Source organism: Ahaetulla prasina, chromosome 2 (genome assembly GCF_028640845.1).
Source record: "Ahaetulla prasina isolate Xishuangbanna chromosome 2, ASM2864084v1, whole genome shotgun sequence".
Taxonomy (NCBI): Eukaryota; Metazoa; Chordata; class Lepidosauria; order Squamata; family Colubridae; genus Ahaetulla; species Ahaetulla prasina.
Genome location: NC_080540.1, coordinates 106,689,652 through 106,708,314, shown reverse-complemented (window position 1 = coordinate 106,708,314; position 18,663 = coordinate 106,689,652). Strand labels below are relative to the sequence as shown.

Here is an 18,663-nt window from a genome sequence, read left to right as displayed (position 1 = left end):
GTCCCTAACCTTCTGCGCTCTTTGCTTTGAACTCCTACCCATTTTTGCTTAACAGTCTGCATGGTCCCGAGATCACAATGGGACTACAACTCCTGTGATTGCTGTCACTATGTGAGGCGATCACGTGACATTGCCCTTTATGATCGAATCACTTAGCAATGGCAGTCTCGGTCACAACTGCTGTCATAACTGGAGGACTGCTGTAACGACAGTATGACTGAGATTTATAAGATAGGTGCACAGAGTGAGCCAGAATGAATTTTTCTTCCCACCTCATACTTGCAGTAAGGATCAGCGGAATAATTTTAATACTGGGAAATTCAGAACAGCGAGAAAGAAATATTATTCACAATTATGTGTAATTAAAAATGGAAGTTCCTTCTGCAAAATGAGGTGACAGATTTACTGGCAGATGTTCTGAAACAGAATGGAACTAGTATCGACATTCTTCATTATTTAGCAAATGATCTGTCCTCATAGGATTTTTCTGTGATACGTGAGGGCTTGAAATGAAACTAAAGAGAAAAAAACAACCAAATGCAGGTAGGTAAGGTTTGACAGCTATCAGATTCCAATAAGCATGAATGTAGGGTTGATGCAGCCATGCTCCATTTTGCCGCACCAACAATTAATTCAGCAATATTTAGCATCCATTAGGTTTCCCCATATTCTGTATTTGTCCCACAGCTTATTTTCCTCTTGTGCAGATTCTTCAATTTATCAGGAACTAATCCTTTATCCAACCTCTTTATAAAAAATATCAGGCAGGGGAGAAATCCTAACACTTTGGGGCAAATAGCAGTTTGTGAGTTCATCCCGCAGTTATCCAAACATCCTTGGTCAAGAAACATGCCATGCATGCTACTGACATTATTTCAGATTGGTTCACTTAGAGAAAAAGAGTCTTGACTCTTTTGACTATAGACAACTGCTTGGCTGTTTCCTCTTTCCATAACTCCTGTCATAATAAAGACATCTCTTTGCATTGGACTCACCTCTAGGACTCTGCCACTAATATACCGGTTGCAGGTCTCGCACTTAATACCAAATTGGGCATGATAGTCCGATTCACAGTATGGAACACCATCCCTATGAGAAAAGAGCCGGCTGTGAGATTTTGAAGGGGGAAGGAACATTGAAGCTTCACCATTCCTCCCACCCTAAGCACAAATGTTACAGACCTCATCATGGTTGGATGCTGGACCACCATTCGTACTAAAGTGAAGACATTGTGAAAAATTTCCCAGACTAGTCAGTTGCCTTCTAATCTGTTTTTTTGCTCCTAAATCTGCTGGTTTTGTTTCAGGTCAATCTGCAGTTGCCTGACAGCAGCAGGCTCTTAAATCCCAGTATCTGAATCCAGGAATGGGGCCGTGAGGGAGTCCTTTGACGAATTCTTTCTAACCGCTTGCTCAGTTGGATGAGATTGATTCAGAAATAACACAGGAAGGGCAAATGTATGTCATGAAAAGGCAGCACACCCACCAGCACAAAAGTCAGAGGGCGGAAGGATGGTTCTGTTTATTCCGGGAGACAGCGAGCCTCGGATGCAAGCTGGAGTCAGCACGAAGGCTCAGAGGAGCCAACAGGAAAGGACGATACGGTGCATCACCAAGATACAATTGAGATAGGCTGCTTCACATACAGGTAGTCCTCGACTTACAACCACAACTGAACCCCAAATTTCTGTTGTTAAGTGAGAGAGTTGTTAAGTTTGCCCCACTTTATGACTTTTTTTGGGTCACAGATTTAAGTGAATCACTGCAGTTGTTAAGTTAGTAACATGGTTGTTAAGTGAATGTGGCTTTCTCATTGACTTTGCTTGTCAGAAGGTCACAAAAGGTGATCACATGATGGTGTTAAATGTGAGTCAGTTGCCAAGCACCTGAACTTTGATCACATGACTTTGGGGATGCTGCAGCAGTCGTAAGTGTGAAAAATGGTCATAAGTCACTTTTTTTCAGTGCCATTGTAACTTCAAATGGTCACTAAATGAACTGTTGTAAGTCGAGGACTATCTGTATTCTATTTTCTGCACAATTGTTCATATTTAATTCAGGAAAGCAAAGCTGGAAAAGCAGAATGTCAGAACCACCATTTTCTGCCTGTTGCCTGGCGCATAAAGTCACCCTCTCTGCTTTTCTTCCCTTACTTAGCAGAATCCATTCCTCTTTAAGGGATCCTTTGGTGGAATATGCTCACAGGTTGCTCCAGGGCTAAAGGTACTCACCGATTAATCATTGAGACAGAATAATAAAACCATTAATTGCACCATAAACGTGGCTTTTAAATTGGGTTTTAACAAAAGTTGTCCAATGACTTTCATTGCTAATGGCAGTTTTACAAACAATTATCTTTTAATGAATTATAGATAATGTTACCCCCAATAAAAGGAAATCGGCTGTTTTATTTAGTCTAGACAAAACACTGTTTTTGTTAAAACAGCTTCTGATATTATTTGGCACTGGGATTGTGCAACAACATTTATTTAATTCTCTCTTCATCTCCATAGCGCAGATATAAGCATTTTATACTGCAGCATTTATGTGCTCTGTTGAATGACACCTGCATAAAAGTTGATCTACATTCTCTCTCCAGAGAGCATTATTTTCTGGCACTATTGTTACTTGATTACGCATTGAAATGTGTACATAGAGCAAGATTGTTGTCAGAAAGCTTGCTATGATAGATGATCTAAGCAAAGCTATTGTAAATGAGGATAAAATAGAAAAAAAATTAAATAATGTTTACAAAGAATTAGTTATTGTGCTAGTGCTGTTGAGGATGTAGAAAATAGAATAGTTGGATGGGGTAATAAATGAATCGGGACTAATTTCTGAATTGGTGGGGGTTGGACTATATAATCTTTGATTAAATTAGCAAATAATCAAATAAATAGATAAATAGATTAGTTTACGATTCCAGAAACCCAGGTACTTGCAACCTTCCTAAAGCCTTCATGTGTAACTTGAAGAGTTTCATAATTTCAGCCTAGAGAGAGTTCAAATTGAAGACACTTTTGGAATTCTTACTGAGCAACTGGAAAGAGTACTGATTTTACAAAAACTAGAAAATTGCATTCAAAAGCCTCTTCCTTATGGAGTAAGGAGTTTGCTGAAGGTTGCCTATATTGCCTTCCAGTAACTCCATACAAGTGAGGCAAAAGGAAGCACAGGTAGCTCTTGCTTCCTCCAAAAGGGAATGTGATTATGTACACTGAAATGCACGCATTCCATTTGTACACAAAATTATTAGATTCTGGTCTAGGAAGGTATCTATATTTATTTTATTTTTTATTTTATTTTTATTTTTTATTTTATTTTATTAAATTTTTATACCGCCCTTCTCCCGAAGGACTCAGGGTGGTGTACAGCCAGAAATAAAATACAAGATATATACAGTTAAAACGAATTAAAATGTAGCAAAATTACGAAAACGGCTGATAGTTAAAATTAAATTTAAAAAATTTAAAAATATTAATAAAACCCCAATTTAAAATCAAACTATTATGCCAGTCCCGCTTGAATAAATAAATATGTTTTTAGCTCATGACGGAAGGTCCGAAGATCAGGCACTTGATGTAGGCCAGGGGGGAGTTCATTCCAGAGCGTCGATGCTCCCACAGAGAAGGCCCTACTCCTGGGGGCCGCCAGCCGACATTGTTTGGCGGACGGCACCCTGAGGAGACCCTCTCTGTGAGAGCGTACGGGTCGGTGGGAGGCATAAGGTAACAGCAGGCGGTCTCGTAAGTACCCGGGTCCTAAGATATCTCACTTCTCTGTGCATTAGCCGTGAACGGTAAAAGACAAAGTACCAATCTGTTTTGCTTTCTTTCCCTCTGTTTGCTTATAAGCAATATAATAAACAAAGTTGTACAAAAATCTCAGAATTCTTCGAGAATACCGTCTGATGCTTTGCTTTGAAGGAATCCCCACCCATCTAGCTTATACAGCTGAAATATGCATAGGGAAGAGGTGGAAACACGTACTTGCTAATGTATTCCCCAGTCAGGATGATTCCACAGGTTTGGCACTTGAAGCAGCTGACATGCCACTGTTTTTCCAAAGCCAGGAGGGACTGACCTTGCTTGATTTCCTCTTTGCAACCTGCACATTCTAAGGAACAAAAGAAACACAGAGAACTGACCACACAGCAGAAGTAGGAACGTCCCAAATAGATTTAAAATCTATATAGAAGGCAGCAGTGTCCACAAATAGCATGCCTTCTGGAACCATAAATAACAATAATAGGAATGACAGACATGAAGTAAAGGGTTCCAGTGTTCGAAATGATTTGTCATACACAGGAAGAAACAAATAAAATGACTAGTAGGAAAGATCCTTTATTTTGCATAAAAGTCAACGTGGAGAACCTCAGTTGCATAATTTCCTCTAAGTTGCATGGTTTTCTCTTTGGAGAGACAGCAATCCAAGATTGTGTTGTCCATAGGATGGATTCCCCATCCCCAATCATGACTGCCCATACTGGTTAAGAAAAAGGTTTATAGGCTGATTCCAACATATGCTGAGACCATTCAGGTTGGAGAAACCAGATACATGGTCACGGCCATAATTCATCCATAACTTTGGTCGCAACCCGATTTGGTGTGACCCGAACCTAATTTTGGAAATTTGGTGCTTACAAAAAAAAATAATAATAATGGCGCAGAAGGGGAAATCGGCCAAGAAAAAAAATGTGAATTTTTTGATCAGAACCTGATTTGGTCGTGGTCAGAAGCGTTAGTGACCAGAGGTTCTACTGTATATGAAAGTCGTGTGAATGCTCCTCATGGGTACCTTGTCTCTCCATATGTTCTTGGATTTGTTGATAAATCACTGCAACTCCAAACACCACTTTGTTTCTAGAGCAGCTGCTAACAGCAGCATCATCAGTATTGCTATCAGAGTGTTTAAACCTAGTGGACTATTTAAAATGTTCAATACTGCATCCACATTATGAGTCTTGGAAACTATTTATACATGTAAATTCTTGTTCAGCCCTCACCTGAAGGGAATTAACAGAAATTAATGGACAATTTCCTGGCAAGATGGGTGGCTATACCAGCTGAATAAAATAAATCTTAACTACATAAAATGGTTTCAATATGGAATACATTTACCTCTTTCACACTAAAAGATTTAATTATCCTGAAGAATTGTAATTGTAGGATGCAAATATTTCATATAGTTTATACACAGATGAATGACTTTCTGTTTTAGTTCATTTTTACGGAATTGTTTTTCCTTGTTTGACTGGTAGCAAGTATAAATTATGGTAACACAAAAAAACTGATGCATTGGCATTTTCCTCTCCTGGAGAATTACAGATTGTCATTTTAAGCTTGAGCCTGCTGCCTGAACCAATTTAGATAGGTGTACAATTTGTTTTAGCAAAAAAAGAAAAATTAAAATTAAAACCCTCAAAACATCTAACTAAGACTCAAGGAGAACCCGGCATATTTGCCAAGGAAAGCAGAGAATAGCTATATACTGAATGTTGACCTAATACCAGAGTATTAGTACTCAAAGGATACTACAGATCACCTGGTTTAACGGTTAGACCAAGCTGAATTGCTAAAGATCAAGAACGGTGGGGTTGGGGTGGAGAGGAATATTTATTATATATTACTTAAATATTTATGGAAGGCTTCCTCTCCTTTACAAAATCTGGACTGGAAGGAGATTTTTGGGTTTTAGCCAGCGTAATAAAAGCTGCTTCCTAACCTTTACCACAGTCAGTTTTGGTGTGTGCCTAAGTATTTATCTCTCTTCCTTCCTTTCATGTTTCCTTTGCTGTTTTGTTCAGTAGCAGGAAGCCCATGAGCCTGAAAGGGGTGGCTGTCCCAGCTATGATTGGCTCTTTCAGTCTCCCCAGCATCGAACAGCTCTTAGATTGTTAAGGAATCACTAATACGTAGGGTGCTCATCGGCATGGTCAATAGTTGTGAAAAATCTCACTTGAACATGCTATGGAATAAGCTGTTGCCAAAGGTATTTTATGAAGCCATTCTGACCATTGCTGCATTTTCACCTTACACACCTCTAAGTGCTGGAGGAGTTGTTTATAAATGTAAGGCAGACTGACAATTTCCTCTGATCACTCCTCTCTCTCATCACTCACCTGTCAACACAATCCCTGGTTTGCCACTTGTCCTGGCAGTGGATTCCACTGCTAGAGTAGCTCCAGGGAACTTTTCCTGTGCATGTATATCAAGCAATTGTCTAATCCCAGAATCTTGCATGCTAACAAGGTTCTCTTCCTGCCTTGCCTACTGAAGTCACAGCTAGATGTCACCGAACAGCACCCATGGAGATACAGTGAGAGCAGGAGCGGATGCAGAAAAAAAAAAGATATTGGGGAGATGCTGTTCTTTGCACATTATACCCTGAATGTGGCTTGCCGTAGTTATGAATTATCTATGGAGGCTTTGTGTAACCTGAGCTGTACATCTAAGGTGAAGACTGAATTTCAGAGAGGATGAAATTCATGTGACCTGATAGTATTAAAGAGAATGAGGAGGATAAGCGCAGGGTGGAGGTGAGGGTTGGGGAGAGAGGCAAAAAAGATATTGTGGTCTTGTGTTGGTTTCCCCCCCCACCCCAGGGGCTTCTTAACAGGTTCCTGGAAACTGAGTAGGGGCGAAGAGATGAGCCTTTCTTTGTGTGCTGATTCAGCAGATTTGTCCTATGCAGTTCTATTCACTGTGCTTGTTGCTGAATTTCTGGTTGCAAAAACAGCTGGGCTATCTGGTTGGATGCAGTGATAAAGTCTCCTCTCTTTGAGAGCTGGGTATTCTTCTTCTCTCTCTCATGTAGGTTTACAGGGTCGCCTTAAACAGTCACAATTTGATAAAAGCTTATCAAATTCATCCTTATGGAACCTCTGAGTTATCTGGAACATAACTATACTTCTCAGTATAATTTTTATAACATGTTTTGCAACTCAAAAATAATGGGAATGATACATCTAGGAGGGAGGTGCAAACAAAATGTATTAAACCAGGAGAGATTTCTTATATCAGATATTCTAAAAAGTGCATAAATGGCAGATACTAAAAAAAATGGGTACAAAGCAGACTTTGGAAAAAGCAAACAAATTGGACAGAACAAAAGTATAGAAGGAAAAAAAAAAGAGCAAAGCAATATCTACTATGAGATAGCATAGGACGTGCATATCTATCCATACACCCATCCTATATTATAGAAAAAGTATCAGCTAGCTTCGAAGTATCTTAGCAGCTTAATGAGTTCTTGTTTTTCCAATGCATAGTATTCCATCGCACCCTGATTTTACTATCTAATATCACACTAGAGCAGAGCCAGATAAAAGCATTTTGATGTAAAACGAATTCCAGTGATGTCTTTCAGATGCTAGTCCACATGGGACACCTGCACAAACTGTCAGATTTTGCACACAATCCCAATTGGTTTTCAAGAAGCATCCTATGAATGGCATTTGTAGATCCAACACGTTGTATTTCTAACAACATGAACAGAAACTAACTCAGGAAGCCATCATCTGATCCATGAGTAGACACCCTGAAGTATTTAAACCTAAAGGGAGAATTACCACTTTCATTCTTCTAAAAAGTTCAATATAGGGACAAACATTGAACCAAAGGGTAGGTAAGAATGGCATTTAATATTCTATTAACTTCTGTGGCATTGGTTGATTTCATGAGCAATAAAAGAAGATTATTAGAAAAAAGAAGACTTTTTTGGAGAAAAGAAGAACTAGGGTGGCATGATAGCAGTATTCCACTATTTGAGGGGCTGGCATAAAGAAGAGGGGGGTCAACTTATTTTCCAAAGTACCAGAGGGCAGGACAAGAAATAATGAATGGAAACTAATCAAGGAGAGAAGCAACCTGGGATTAGGGAGAAACTTTCGAGCCATGAGAACAATTAAATAGTGGAATCGCTTGCCTCCAGAAGTTGTGAATGCTCCAACACTGGACATTTTAAAGAAGAAATCAGACTCCCATTTGCCTGAAATGGTATAGGGTCTCCTGCTTGAGCAGGGGGGTGGACTAGAGGACCTCCAAGGTCCCTTCCAGCTCTATTCTGAAGTGAATTAATGAGGCGTCCTTTATCAAAATACTAAAGCACAATAACAACAGTGTGTCAATTATCTGGGGATACAACAAATACAGAAAGTAATGAGGAGAGGGGACTCAGTGTTTTGAGTACACATTTCCATTTTCTGTTATTTTAACAGTTGTAGTCCAGTGAAATTGCAAGACCAGTTTCCCCCCCTCTTTTTGGCCCCTACAGAACATCTGTGTTTGCATCTTCACACAAACTTTAAAAACAAAGCAAGCCTTGGACTTGGACAGTTTTTTTCTTTAGCTCAATTCAGCTGATCTGGGAAAAGAAATACAGCACCTCCACCCTCTTTCCTGGAAAAAAGAGTGAGCCAACACTGTGGAATTCTTGTTGACTTTCTGATTTTCCTGCACTAAGACAGCCTTTTAAATATTGAAAATAGGAACAGAGAAGGTGCTACCTTTTTCCAAATGCAACTACACTACAACTCTCATATGTTTCTGTAGAAACGAAGAGAGAAATGTGACTTTTACCACCTTGAACCATACAGGCTGCAGCCCAGCTGGGAGTTCTGTATGTGTCAGCAGCTTAAATCAACAGGCCCTTAATTCTCCTGTTGAATTGTGGCCACTGTGTTCTTGTTTGGCAGCTTCGAACAGCTCTGCCAAGAGCTAGCTGTCACAGGGAAGCACTGTTTTGTGACTGTAGCAAGGAATACTGTGTCATTCTTCTCTTAGTAATCAATGCGTCTAAGGAGACAGTAACATCTATTGCCTCCACTGTGAGATCACACAGCTTGCTGTGCAATTGCATCCAGCTGGTAGGCAGCCCGATAGAAATTGCTCATTACAAGGCTTTTACAAGACTTCCCTGTTTGTGTATGTTCAGTAAGCAACAGCTTTTTTAGCATGGTTGGGCATAGAAGCCATCGTATAACCTGAAGGTGGCTTTTGCCTCTGGGCCCTTTTCTAGCCACAGATTTCAGCATGATCTACCAAGCCACAAGCAGGGAAGCTCTCTCCCACACTTCGTTGATCTGGGTAGTGGGGGCATGCTTCATTCAGGGCTTGATTGAGGAAACAATTCTGAAACAGGGAGAAAGCAAAGGAGTTCTTTCTCTCACCCCACAGATTTCGTGGAAAAACTCAAGGTAATGGGAAGGGGCCTGAAAGGCTTCTGGGTTGTGGGGATTTCATAAATTCATTGGTGCTTCAGTGCTCAAGAGAGGTCAAGAAGTATAATGGTGTGTGGGAATGATCTTGGGAGACTAAGCCCAGTCATGGTGCCTAGGACTGGTCAGATAAGAGACAACATAGTCCACAGCTGGATAGAAGCTCGAAAGAGACCTTCCCAAATTTCTTGGGGTAAAGGAGATGGGAGAAGAATTTCGGACCTGCAGGATCCTGTTAGAATGCAGTAGAATTAGCTGATCTAATTGTGCTTTCTGTCTGACAACAAAGGAGAAACAAATAGCGGCTATCTCATTTGGACAATGCCAACTTTAGGTGTTCCTTCAAGTCAAGACTTCAGCAAGGGATGAAGATTATGAGGAGACTGTGTTCTAGCCCTTTGAGTCTTCCAAATCATGAAATCAGAAGTCAGACCAGAAGTTCAGCATAACCAAAAGAATAAAAAAGTGTAAAGCTACAACTAATGTAAAACATGAGTAAATTGTACCTCTTTCCCCCGCCCAAAAGAAAAAGTAAAATGCGGCTTTTGGCCACCATGGATATACATGATCACATTTGCATATTATTTTGATTTTTTTTAAAAATCATCATGATCATCACAATCTACTTTGTTTTAATCCGGAATTTAATGACTATGAATATTGTAAATTATTTTCAGATTTTCTATGATTCAAAGTGATAGAGAAATACTTTAAATAAATCAAGTTGGTGATGATAATGATGATGAAGACCATCACCATCATCATTATTTATAAGATATTCAACTTTCCTTTCACTGTCAAGAATCCCAAATAGCTTGAATCAGGAAAAGAATTTCTTTGAGATGTGTCCTTTCAAAAAGTCTTAGTATTTAGTATTATTATAATTTACGTTGGATGTCTTTTAACATTTAAGAGTACGTGGGAGCAAATAAAGCCAAATTATAAAATGTAAAATCAGTTGAGGGCAATAATCCTACTAGACTCCATAAAGAAGCAATAAACAGTTCTAAGTTGCTAGATGACCTCTGATTTTTATGGTCTTTACAATACTTTCTTCTCTTAATCTTCTTTGGATGCTGTATAAAGAAGAGAAATCAACATCACTTACGGCTTGGTCCATGAATCTTGATAGGTTTGTTACTAATCAGTGAATGAGAACAAGTTTGGCAAACACAATCCTTGCCGCTAAATGTCACTTTATCTCCAATAGGAAAGGGCTTCCTAAAAGAAGAAAAAATAAGCATGACATCAGAAATGCATAGATTACTACTAGTATGAATGGTATTTCACCAGTTATTATTACATTGAGTCAGCTATTATGGTTCATGTATGTTCTATTTTCGAAAGAGTTTATTAATGAAACTTGGAATTTAATGCTTATGGAAATAAATGAAGTATGAGAAGCCTGCTTGCTTGGGAAATGTTGTTGACAATTCAATTGTCTTTTGTTATTTTTGTGGGTTTTATGACTCATATTTAGATAATTCTCACTCTTGGTTCATTCTGGTTGAGTTGAGAAAAGCAGTTTGATGCATACCACAGAATTAATTACTTGTTGACTACTTTAAATACTGTATAAGCAAAGACATGGCAGATGAAAGATGACAGTTTTGACATGATGTTGCCAAATGAGGATCTCAGAGAACTTGCCCGTCCTGTTTCTGAAGAAAAAATGTTTAAAGTAATTCTCACTGACCCAGGAGCTATCTTTGAATTTGTTTATCTGCTAGAACCACCACTCGGAAAGAGTCTGAAAATCACCACAAAGTGAGAGGTTTTTCCTTTTACCATAAGACGAACCAGTTGGGAAGTTTCCAAAAGAACAAAAACAAAGAAACCTAGTTAAAGGGACAAACAATTGTAAGGATTTCCAAAATATGCTCAAGAGCAAAAGAAATGAGTTGCCTACGTCAATCCAAAGAATGGACTTTTAAAACCCAAATTTAATGATTTGGGAGTTAGTATTTTGTTTTGTTTTAAAAAAGGGAAGAGTTTTGTTTTTACTTTAGACAGGGATAGACAAAGCATTGTTTTGAGCTTGAGTGTCTTCCAAAAATATTCAAAACCACCCATTTTGCATTCAGAATAGGTGTTTCCTGCTCAAAATAGGGCACTGAAATGAATTTGTTCTGAATTTGAAACAGTCTGATTCAAAATTTTCTGCAAACCTCAGGAGAAACCTTGGTTATCTCTTGGGAAGGAGAATAATGTACCCACATTTCCCAAACCAATAATTCAGGAATTCAGTCCATTATTTATAGACATTATTTCAGTTATTATTTATGTTTAAAACACTGAGATAAAGTTTCAGCTGCTAGTGACTTCATGGACATGTCCATATAGTTTTCTTGGCAACAGTATGGAAAAAGCTTCTTGTTGCTAGATGGCCTTTTGATTTCCAAGTCTAACCTACAGATATTTCCTAATTATCCCTAACACTAACTGGGTTTAACACTGTATAGTTTTTCAAAGCCAACCATGGTTCATTTGGTTGTCACCATTTAGTTCAAGTTATCTTTAAAAGATTATAAATCACCTATACACCACTATCAACCCCTTGGGTAAGTTCTAATGCACGCCTGCAGTGTTCCCACAGTTTTCTCCCACACTCCAACTGTTTCTGCAAATTTGCTGATGGAGGAAGGATATCTGAAAAGATCTCACCTTGTCACCCTCTTCCTTGGCATGTAATCTTTCCACTGCTAGTCAAACAATTGTGTCCTGGAGAGTCAGAAGATGGTTTAGATCAGAGGTGTCAAACTCAAGGCCTATGGGCTGGATCTGGCCCATGGAATGCTTAGATCTGGCCCACGGGGCCACCCTGGAAACAACGAAGGACTGACCCGCAATGCCTCTGCCAACGAAAATGGAGCTTGGAAGGGCTGTGGCAGGGGGAGGCCGTCGCTGCCGAAAATGGAGCTTGAGAGCCCATTTTCGCTGGCAGAGCGCTTGGCCCACTATAGGCACCCTTGACACGAATGACATCAAGCTGGTCATGCCCACCCTGGCCCTCCCACTCCTAAGGTCAAACACAACCCTGATGCAGCTCTCAATGAAATCGAGTTTGACACTCCTGGTTTAGATGGAATAGGCACAGCATGGGGATGCTGCTTCCTGTATACAAACTTTTTCTAATTATTTCTAATATCTCAGCATGTAGAAGAGAAAGGAGGAAGGTGTTTTGCGGCAGGCCACAGAGTATATCTGAATGTGCACATGTAGAAAGTTGATATGCTGAGTTTAAAATATTATTGCTAATCTGTCTTTATTGCTCCATGTGGCTTTGGGACTTATTGGGGGAAAAAACCCTCTTGCTTACACATACTTTACCTTCTCAAGCATGGATCTAAAAATCCAACACAGTATTGGGACAAAAATAAAATAAGCACCAGAACAAACACTGCAGGCTGCAAAATGCAAACAGTAATTTAGTAGTTGACAGCATATAAAGAAATGAATGAAATGTCTTCAGCTAAAAGTCTGGGAAGATAAAATCAACTCAGAAGAAAAAATTATGTGCACACGCTTGCAAATGCCTGCTAAATTATGTGATAAATGCCAGGTGACAACTGATTCCAGATGCACAAGAACACTATGGAAGAAATCCTGTCTTGTTTTTCTCACCAGACTAATTGTCCTCCATAGTAAGCTAAGCAGAAGTATCTTCAATGCCAGCCATGAAGCAATGGCACTGGTCCCACTTCTTGAGTTATCCCAAACTTATGTCACAGAGCATTTTAAGGATCAAAAACCAGCTCTTTCAATTAGACCTGGAAACTAAACCAGGAGGGGTGGGCTGCTATGGGTTTGCCCGGGTTCTGGAGAACCCATAGCTAATGTTATATCCAGTTTGGAGAACTTCCAAATCCCACCCCTGGCTGACCCCGCTCACCCTGCCCTTCCCAGGAGTCTCCACGTGGCCCAGTTTGGATGCAAGGTAAGTGCAGGGCCTGCGCGGAGGCTCAGGGAGGTGGGAAAAACGGGCCTCCTGGAAGTTCCAGAAGACCGGAGATGGGCTTCCAGAGCCTGGGGGATGTAGTTTTCGCTCTCCCAGAGGCTCAAGGAAAGCCTCCGGAGTCTTGGGAAGGCGAAAATGCCTTCCCCCCCCCCCGTTGTAGTTCAGGAGGCCGACTAGGCCACACCCACCATGGCCACACCCACCCAGCAACTGGGCAGAGAACTCATTGCTGAAATGTTTGAAGCCCTCCCCTGAAACAGGGCAGTAGCTGCAATAAAGGTATTACTTAACCCTCAACACCATCTTTTGGGACTGCTCATCCTGGATCCTCAGGCCTTATAAACTTCACCCACAAGTATGATCCAGAAGGATACTTGTGACTGAGAATCCCGAAAGCTGCTAAAAGACTGGGGAGTCAGAAGAACCCCGAAAGTCTATCCTTTGGTTTAAACTGAATGAATTCAGTCAAGATTTTCTCTGGTCTAAAATGCACCTGAAGCTAATGTTCATCAAAGATAATTTCCATGAATTGCCTTTCACCTGACATTATTTGGAAATGAGGTGCTGCACTATTTTCTTAGGCGATTAAGGATATGAGAAAATTGGCCCATTAAAAGTGAGCCTATTAAGCTAGAATGATTAGTAGATTCTAGAAGACAATGAGTTGGCATGAAATCCGGTGAATGAGTGTAATTAAGAGAAACTCAATGCTACAATTAATACGCTTAGGTTCATGTTTCTTTAGCTGATAAAGGTCTTGATCCAAAGGCATCTGGCCACTGCAGCTTTGGACTTTTCACTTATAGCTAAGTAAGGTACAAATATGCCCTGGCAATATGTATTAATGTATTATCATTTTTGCCTTACTCTTATGACAGTGTCCTCATCTTGTCCTTGTAGTAAGACAGGCCAAAATCATGCATAGCTGTACAGTATTATTTCCCTTATTCTGACACTGTTCAAAAACAGCTTCAAAGGAATGTAAATTGTTAGGCTTTGTCACTCATTAACTTAAGCAACAGGCAGAGACTGGGAAGAGAAATAGAACAGAAACAATCAAGGATAAGGAAGAGCAGTAGGATAGCAAATTTCATATCCACATAGATATTTTTTTTCTGGTTCATTCTACTAAGCATGGGAAAGCATGCTTCTGTAAGCAGCTGTCATTTCTTTAATGGAGTGTGCCCAAACTGCAGTTTCTTTGATATCCAGGAAATTTATTTGAAATCTCATGCAATGCAAATATTTGTTTGGTTGATTGTTTCAAGTATTTATAAGATTACTCAACAACTTGATTCTGAGAAGTGTACAGCAAGAATAAAATTTTTAGCAGAAAACAATCCTAAATTGTTAAAAATAAAATAAACCAGTACCATATATAAAACAGCAAGCCAAATGAAACAATTAAAACAACCAAAAGGGGACTCCAAGTCAGGAATTCATTGCTTTTCTAAAAGCAAGCCAGTAGTATAGTGGACAGAGATCACTCCAGACTATAGGACATTGATGGTTAACCTATGGTACACATGCTACAGGTGGCACCCAGAGCCCTCTCTGTGGCCACGCCAGCCGTCACCCCGGTCCAGCTCCACCACGCATGCGCATGTGCCTCCTGCCGGCCAGCTGATCTTTGGGTCTCTGCCGTGCATGCACGGGGGGTGGGGCACATGCAGGAGATACTTTTGCGCATGCGGGGGAGTGCATGTGTGGGGCAGCTCACATTGGCCAGAAGTAGCCGCCTGCTGTGTTTTGGGTTCCAGGTTGGTGCAGGAGACTTTCCAGGCCCAAAACAGGGCATAGCGAGCTGCAAGAGGACTCTACCCCAGCCCCATTTTGGGCCTGGAAAGCCTCCTGCACCAACCTGGAACCCAAAACAGGGCATGAGGGACGGGGCGCATGTGCAGGGGCTTGGGGGGGCATGTGCAGGGGGGCTGGGGAGCATTCACGGGGGGGCACTCGCATTGCATTTTGGGGGTTCAGCCATGCACGCTTTGGGCTCTCGGTACCAAAAAGGTTAACCATTCAAAAGGGATACTTCCTAAATCCAATAAGATGACAGTGTTTAACAGAGGGACAGATAGATATACCTGAGAGGCAGGCAGTTCTGCAATTTCAATACCCGCTGGTCTCTTTTCCATCTTTCCCCTTATTTTGCTATGAGATTGCTCTGTTTTCCTTCAACACCTTGATGGTTTCAGTACTTTCTTCACATTCCTATCTTGTCTTAAAAAAAAGAAGTTGTGATAAAAGACTGACTTTATTGCAGACATGATGAAAGTTGGGCAAACCTGCAGAACTGACTGTTTGACATCAAATAGCATGGTCAAAGAACTGGCAAACCTCTCCCGGACAGTTGAAGAATGTAATGCAGACAGAATACAAAGAGTTTCCTTTTCACCCAAATAAACAGATACTGCAAAAACTAGCAACAGCTATTATTTACGTGCACTCAAGCCGTGCTTGTATACAAAAGGAGATACATGAGATGAAATGGGCTGGAATATAAGACATGTGCAGAATTAAAGGTGCATGGTTAAATGATCAACTTATTTCCTGTAGAATGTAAAGACAGAAGCTTGCCTTATTATGATTAAGATAGAAATAGCACTTTCAATAGTATTCAACTCTCTCACTCCATATGATTAAACAAGGAAAATACTAAAAAGCTATGTGAACCCTAAGAAAAACCATGAGAAATCCTAATAGATGATTATTCTTAAACACATCAGCTCAGAACAATTAATACCGATTAGCATACTTTAACTATACTTCACTTTAAATTGGTTAAACACTAGTAAGAGGATAACTATCTTCTCTATGAGCATAAATGATTGGAGTTAATATTGAAATCTAGGTTTTTTAAAGGAAGAGCAACTACTCTGAATTCATTATAGTGGCAGAAAAGATGAACTTAAGCTTGAGTTGAAAAATGCAAACTAATTACTCCCCTCCTTAGAGACAGATAATTGGAGAAATTAACCCAGAATGGAGGGTATATACAGTAGCTAGCTGCAAAGGACATTTCATTAAAATGAAGAAAAGGATTTTATATTTCCTTTCGATCAGGGATTTCCCAGGGATTGAATATTTAAAGGGTGATTGTTGCTACTATTTGTGCTACTATTAGTTAAAGTAGCATTTATTTATTTTTATATAATAAATGTTTGGGAGACGATGGACAATCTGAAATTTCATGAAGGGATCAATGAACTGAAGCAATTGGGGACCCCCTACTCCAGATGTAAGGATGTGTATAAACATCTTGAACACCAAAGCTGAGAAGAATAGATTTATTTCAATATATTAATTTCCCATACAAAAGAATAAGGCTAAGACTTTACTAAATGCCCGTTTTAAAGCATGGGATCAAATAGGTGATCAGTTTCTATTGGTGGAAACAGTAACCCCACTCGCATGAAGTTTAAACAAAGGAACTTGAATAGAAAGAGATAAACTACAACCTGAGCATTAAGTACCAATTCTTGCCCTTTAACCCATTGCAACAGGTGATCAGTGGAGATATGTATATGTATATATGTATATATATATTGCCCAGGTTGTGGAGAAATTTTTTTTTGGAAAGTGATTGACATCAGACTTGCCAATCTGCTCACCACAATCATCTGGGGAATCTAATCTGAGCATCATATCCACCTTACTCAAATTGTAAATGTACCTCTACCTTGCTCAGCATTCCTCTTAGCCTGTACTTATGCTCTATTGTGGTTTGTTGCTATTGCCATTCAATACTGGGGCAACTTGGGGATTAGTTTACCAGCTATTTCCTGGTAATGCTTGAAAGAAACAAATGGTATGGATAACGTCAATAATAACGTGCTTGCTTCCCAGACCGGTATCACCCTACCTTGAAGGTTAGTGATTGATGCTGGACTCATAATGCCATTTAGGCTAAGTGGAAAACAGCCTTGGTTGCTACAGAAAGGGTGGTGCAGATTCCACAACAAAGAAACTTCAGCTTCGTGTTTCTGACAAAATACGGCACGGGTTAAGGCATCAGTTTGTAGGCGTAGGCACGTAAAGCTACTGGGGTTAATTTAAGGCTATCTTTTCCTGTCATTCACTGACACTTTTTATTAATTCTAATGTTTCTCTAATACAAGCCAAACATTAAAAAAGACACAGTAATAGACCTGCCTTACCAGAAGATTTCTGAGACCTAGAATCATTCATAGGTCACAACATTTTCACCACTCCCTTGGGAGAGTGCTAATCACCCTTCCTCTTGCAGGGACGTCCAATTGAAACTCCAATTAATCATTAAATCGCCACCACAATCAGAATTAGCCCTACGCTTCCTTCACGCTTTCTTCATCTCATTAATGCCACATAATCATAACTTATGGAACCAGTTCCTGCCTAATTATATCCATCTTGTTCTCTCCGCGTGAAGTTATTGTCTGCAAATTGTGAACATGCATTTTATTGGTGATTCTCTGCCTTTAGAGAAATGACAAACGTTCACCACGGCTTTTGTTAGGAAGGTGCAGACTTCTTCCCAGCAGCCTGTGCAGAAATCTCTTTTTTTTTTTCCAGCACTAGTTTGCAGTTTGGTGCTCCCTTCCCTAGCAACTGCCCTCCACTGCCAGTAAAGACAGCTGCAATCAGACAACTGCTATAAGAACCTACGGAACTGTATGGGTGATACCATTGACAATAAGGGCCGTTATATGTTCTACATGTCTTTATGCTTTCTAATACCTTTTTTTTTTTACATTAAAGATTTAACTTGCAATGGGGATTGAAAAAAGCAAAGCAACAATTTTTTCCAGGGAGGCAATTTAATTAGACTAGGGCAGGAAAGACAGGACGATGGAAGCTTTTCATCATATTCCCCCTCCTTTGCCACCGTGATTTATTTTGTTTTGCTTTTTAATTATCAGCTGCATTATTTAAGTATCAAACCAGTTAAAAACAATATTCAAATACTATCTTTGAGTCTTTGTTGCTGACACAGGATCAACTTTGGGGAAACAATTAGGTTAAATGGAATCTCCCTGTCATTAGTTTCCCTTTTGAACAATCTAGGCATTCTATAGAGCAGGGGTCTCCAACCTTAGTCCCTTTAAGACTTGTGGACTTCAACTCCCAAAGTTCCTCAGCCAGCTTTGCTGGCTGAGGGACTCTGGGAGTTGAAGTCCACAAGTCTTAAAGGGACCAAGGTTGGAGACCCCTGCTATAGAAGCCTCTGCCCAGAATTTCTTTCATGTATAGCTGCTTCATCTTTCAGTGGAGTCTTCTCCAGTATCATTGCTGGTGAAGGATCATGGCAGTTCAAACCTAACACACAGAAATATACCATATGAAGAATAGCAATAGCACTTAGACTTATATACTGCTTTTACAGTGCTTTACAGCTCTCTCTAAGCGATTTACAGAGTCAGCCTATTGCCCCCAACAATCTGGGTCCTCATTTTACTGACCATGGAAGGGATGGAAGGCTGAGTCCCAGCCTTCCAATCAGGAAGTGC

The 18,663-nt window shown here is 40.0% G+C and overlaps 1 protein-coding gene across 3 annotated transcripts in view; it reads right to left on the bottom strand.

The window, feature by feature from the left end:
- Positions 1–18,663, bottom strand: part of ABLIM3 (actin binding LIM protein family member 3) — a 190,140-nt gene that overhangs the window by 54,565 nt on the left and 116,912 nt on the right. For all 3 annotated transcript variants that reach the window (XR_009153493.1, XR_009153494.1, XM_058169508.1), the window contains exons 4-6: positions 10,325–10,437; positions 3,989–4,115; positions 996–1,089 (exon numbers count right to left, since the gene is read on the bottom strand). Coding sequence is in view for 1 of the 3 variants with exons in the window: in XM_058169508.1 (XP_058025491.1) it covers positions 996–1,089; positions 3,989–4,115; positions 10,325–10,437 (334 nt within the window). In the remaining 2 variants the exon portion in view is untranslated. The remainder of the gene's footprint in view (positions 1–995; positions 1,090–3,988; positions 4,116–10,324; positions 10,438–18,663) is intronic.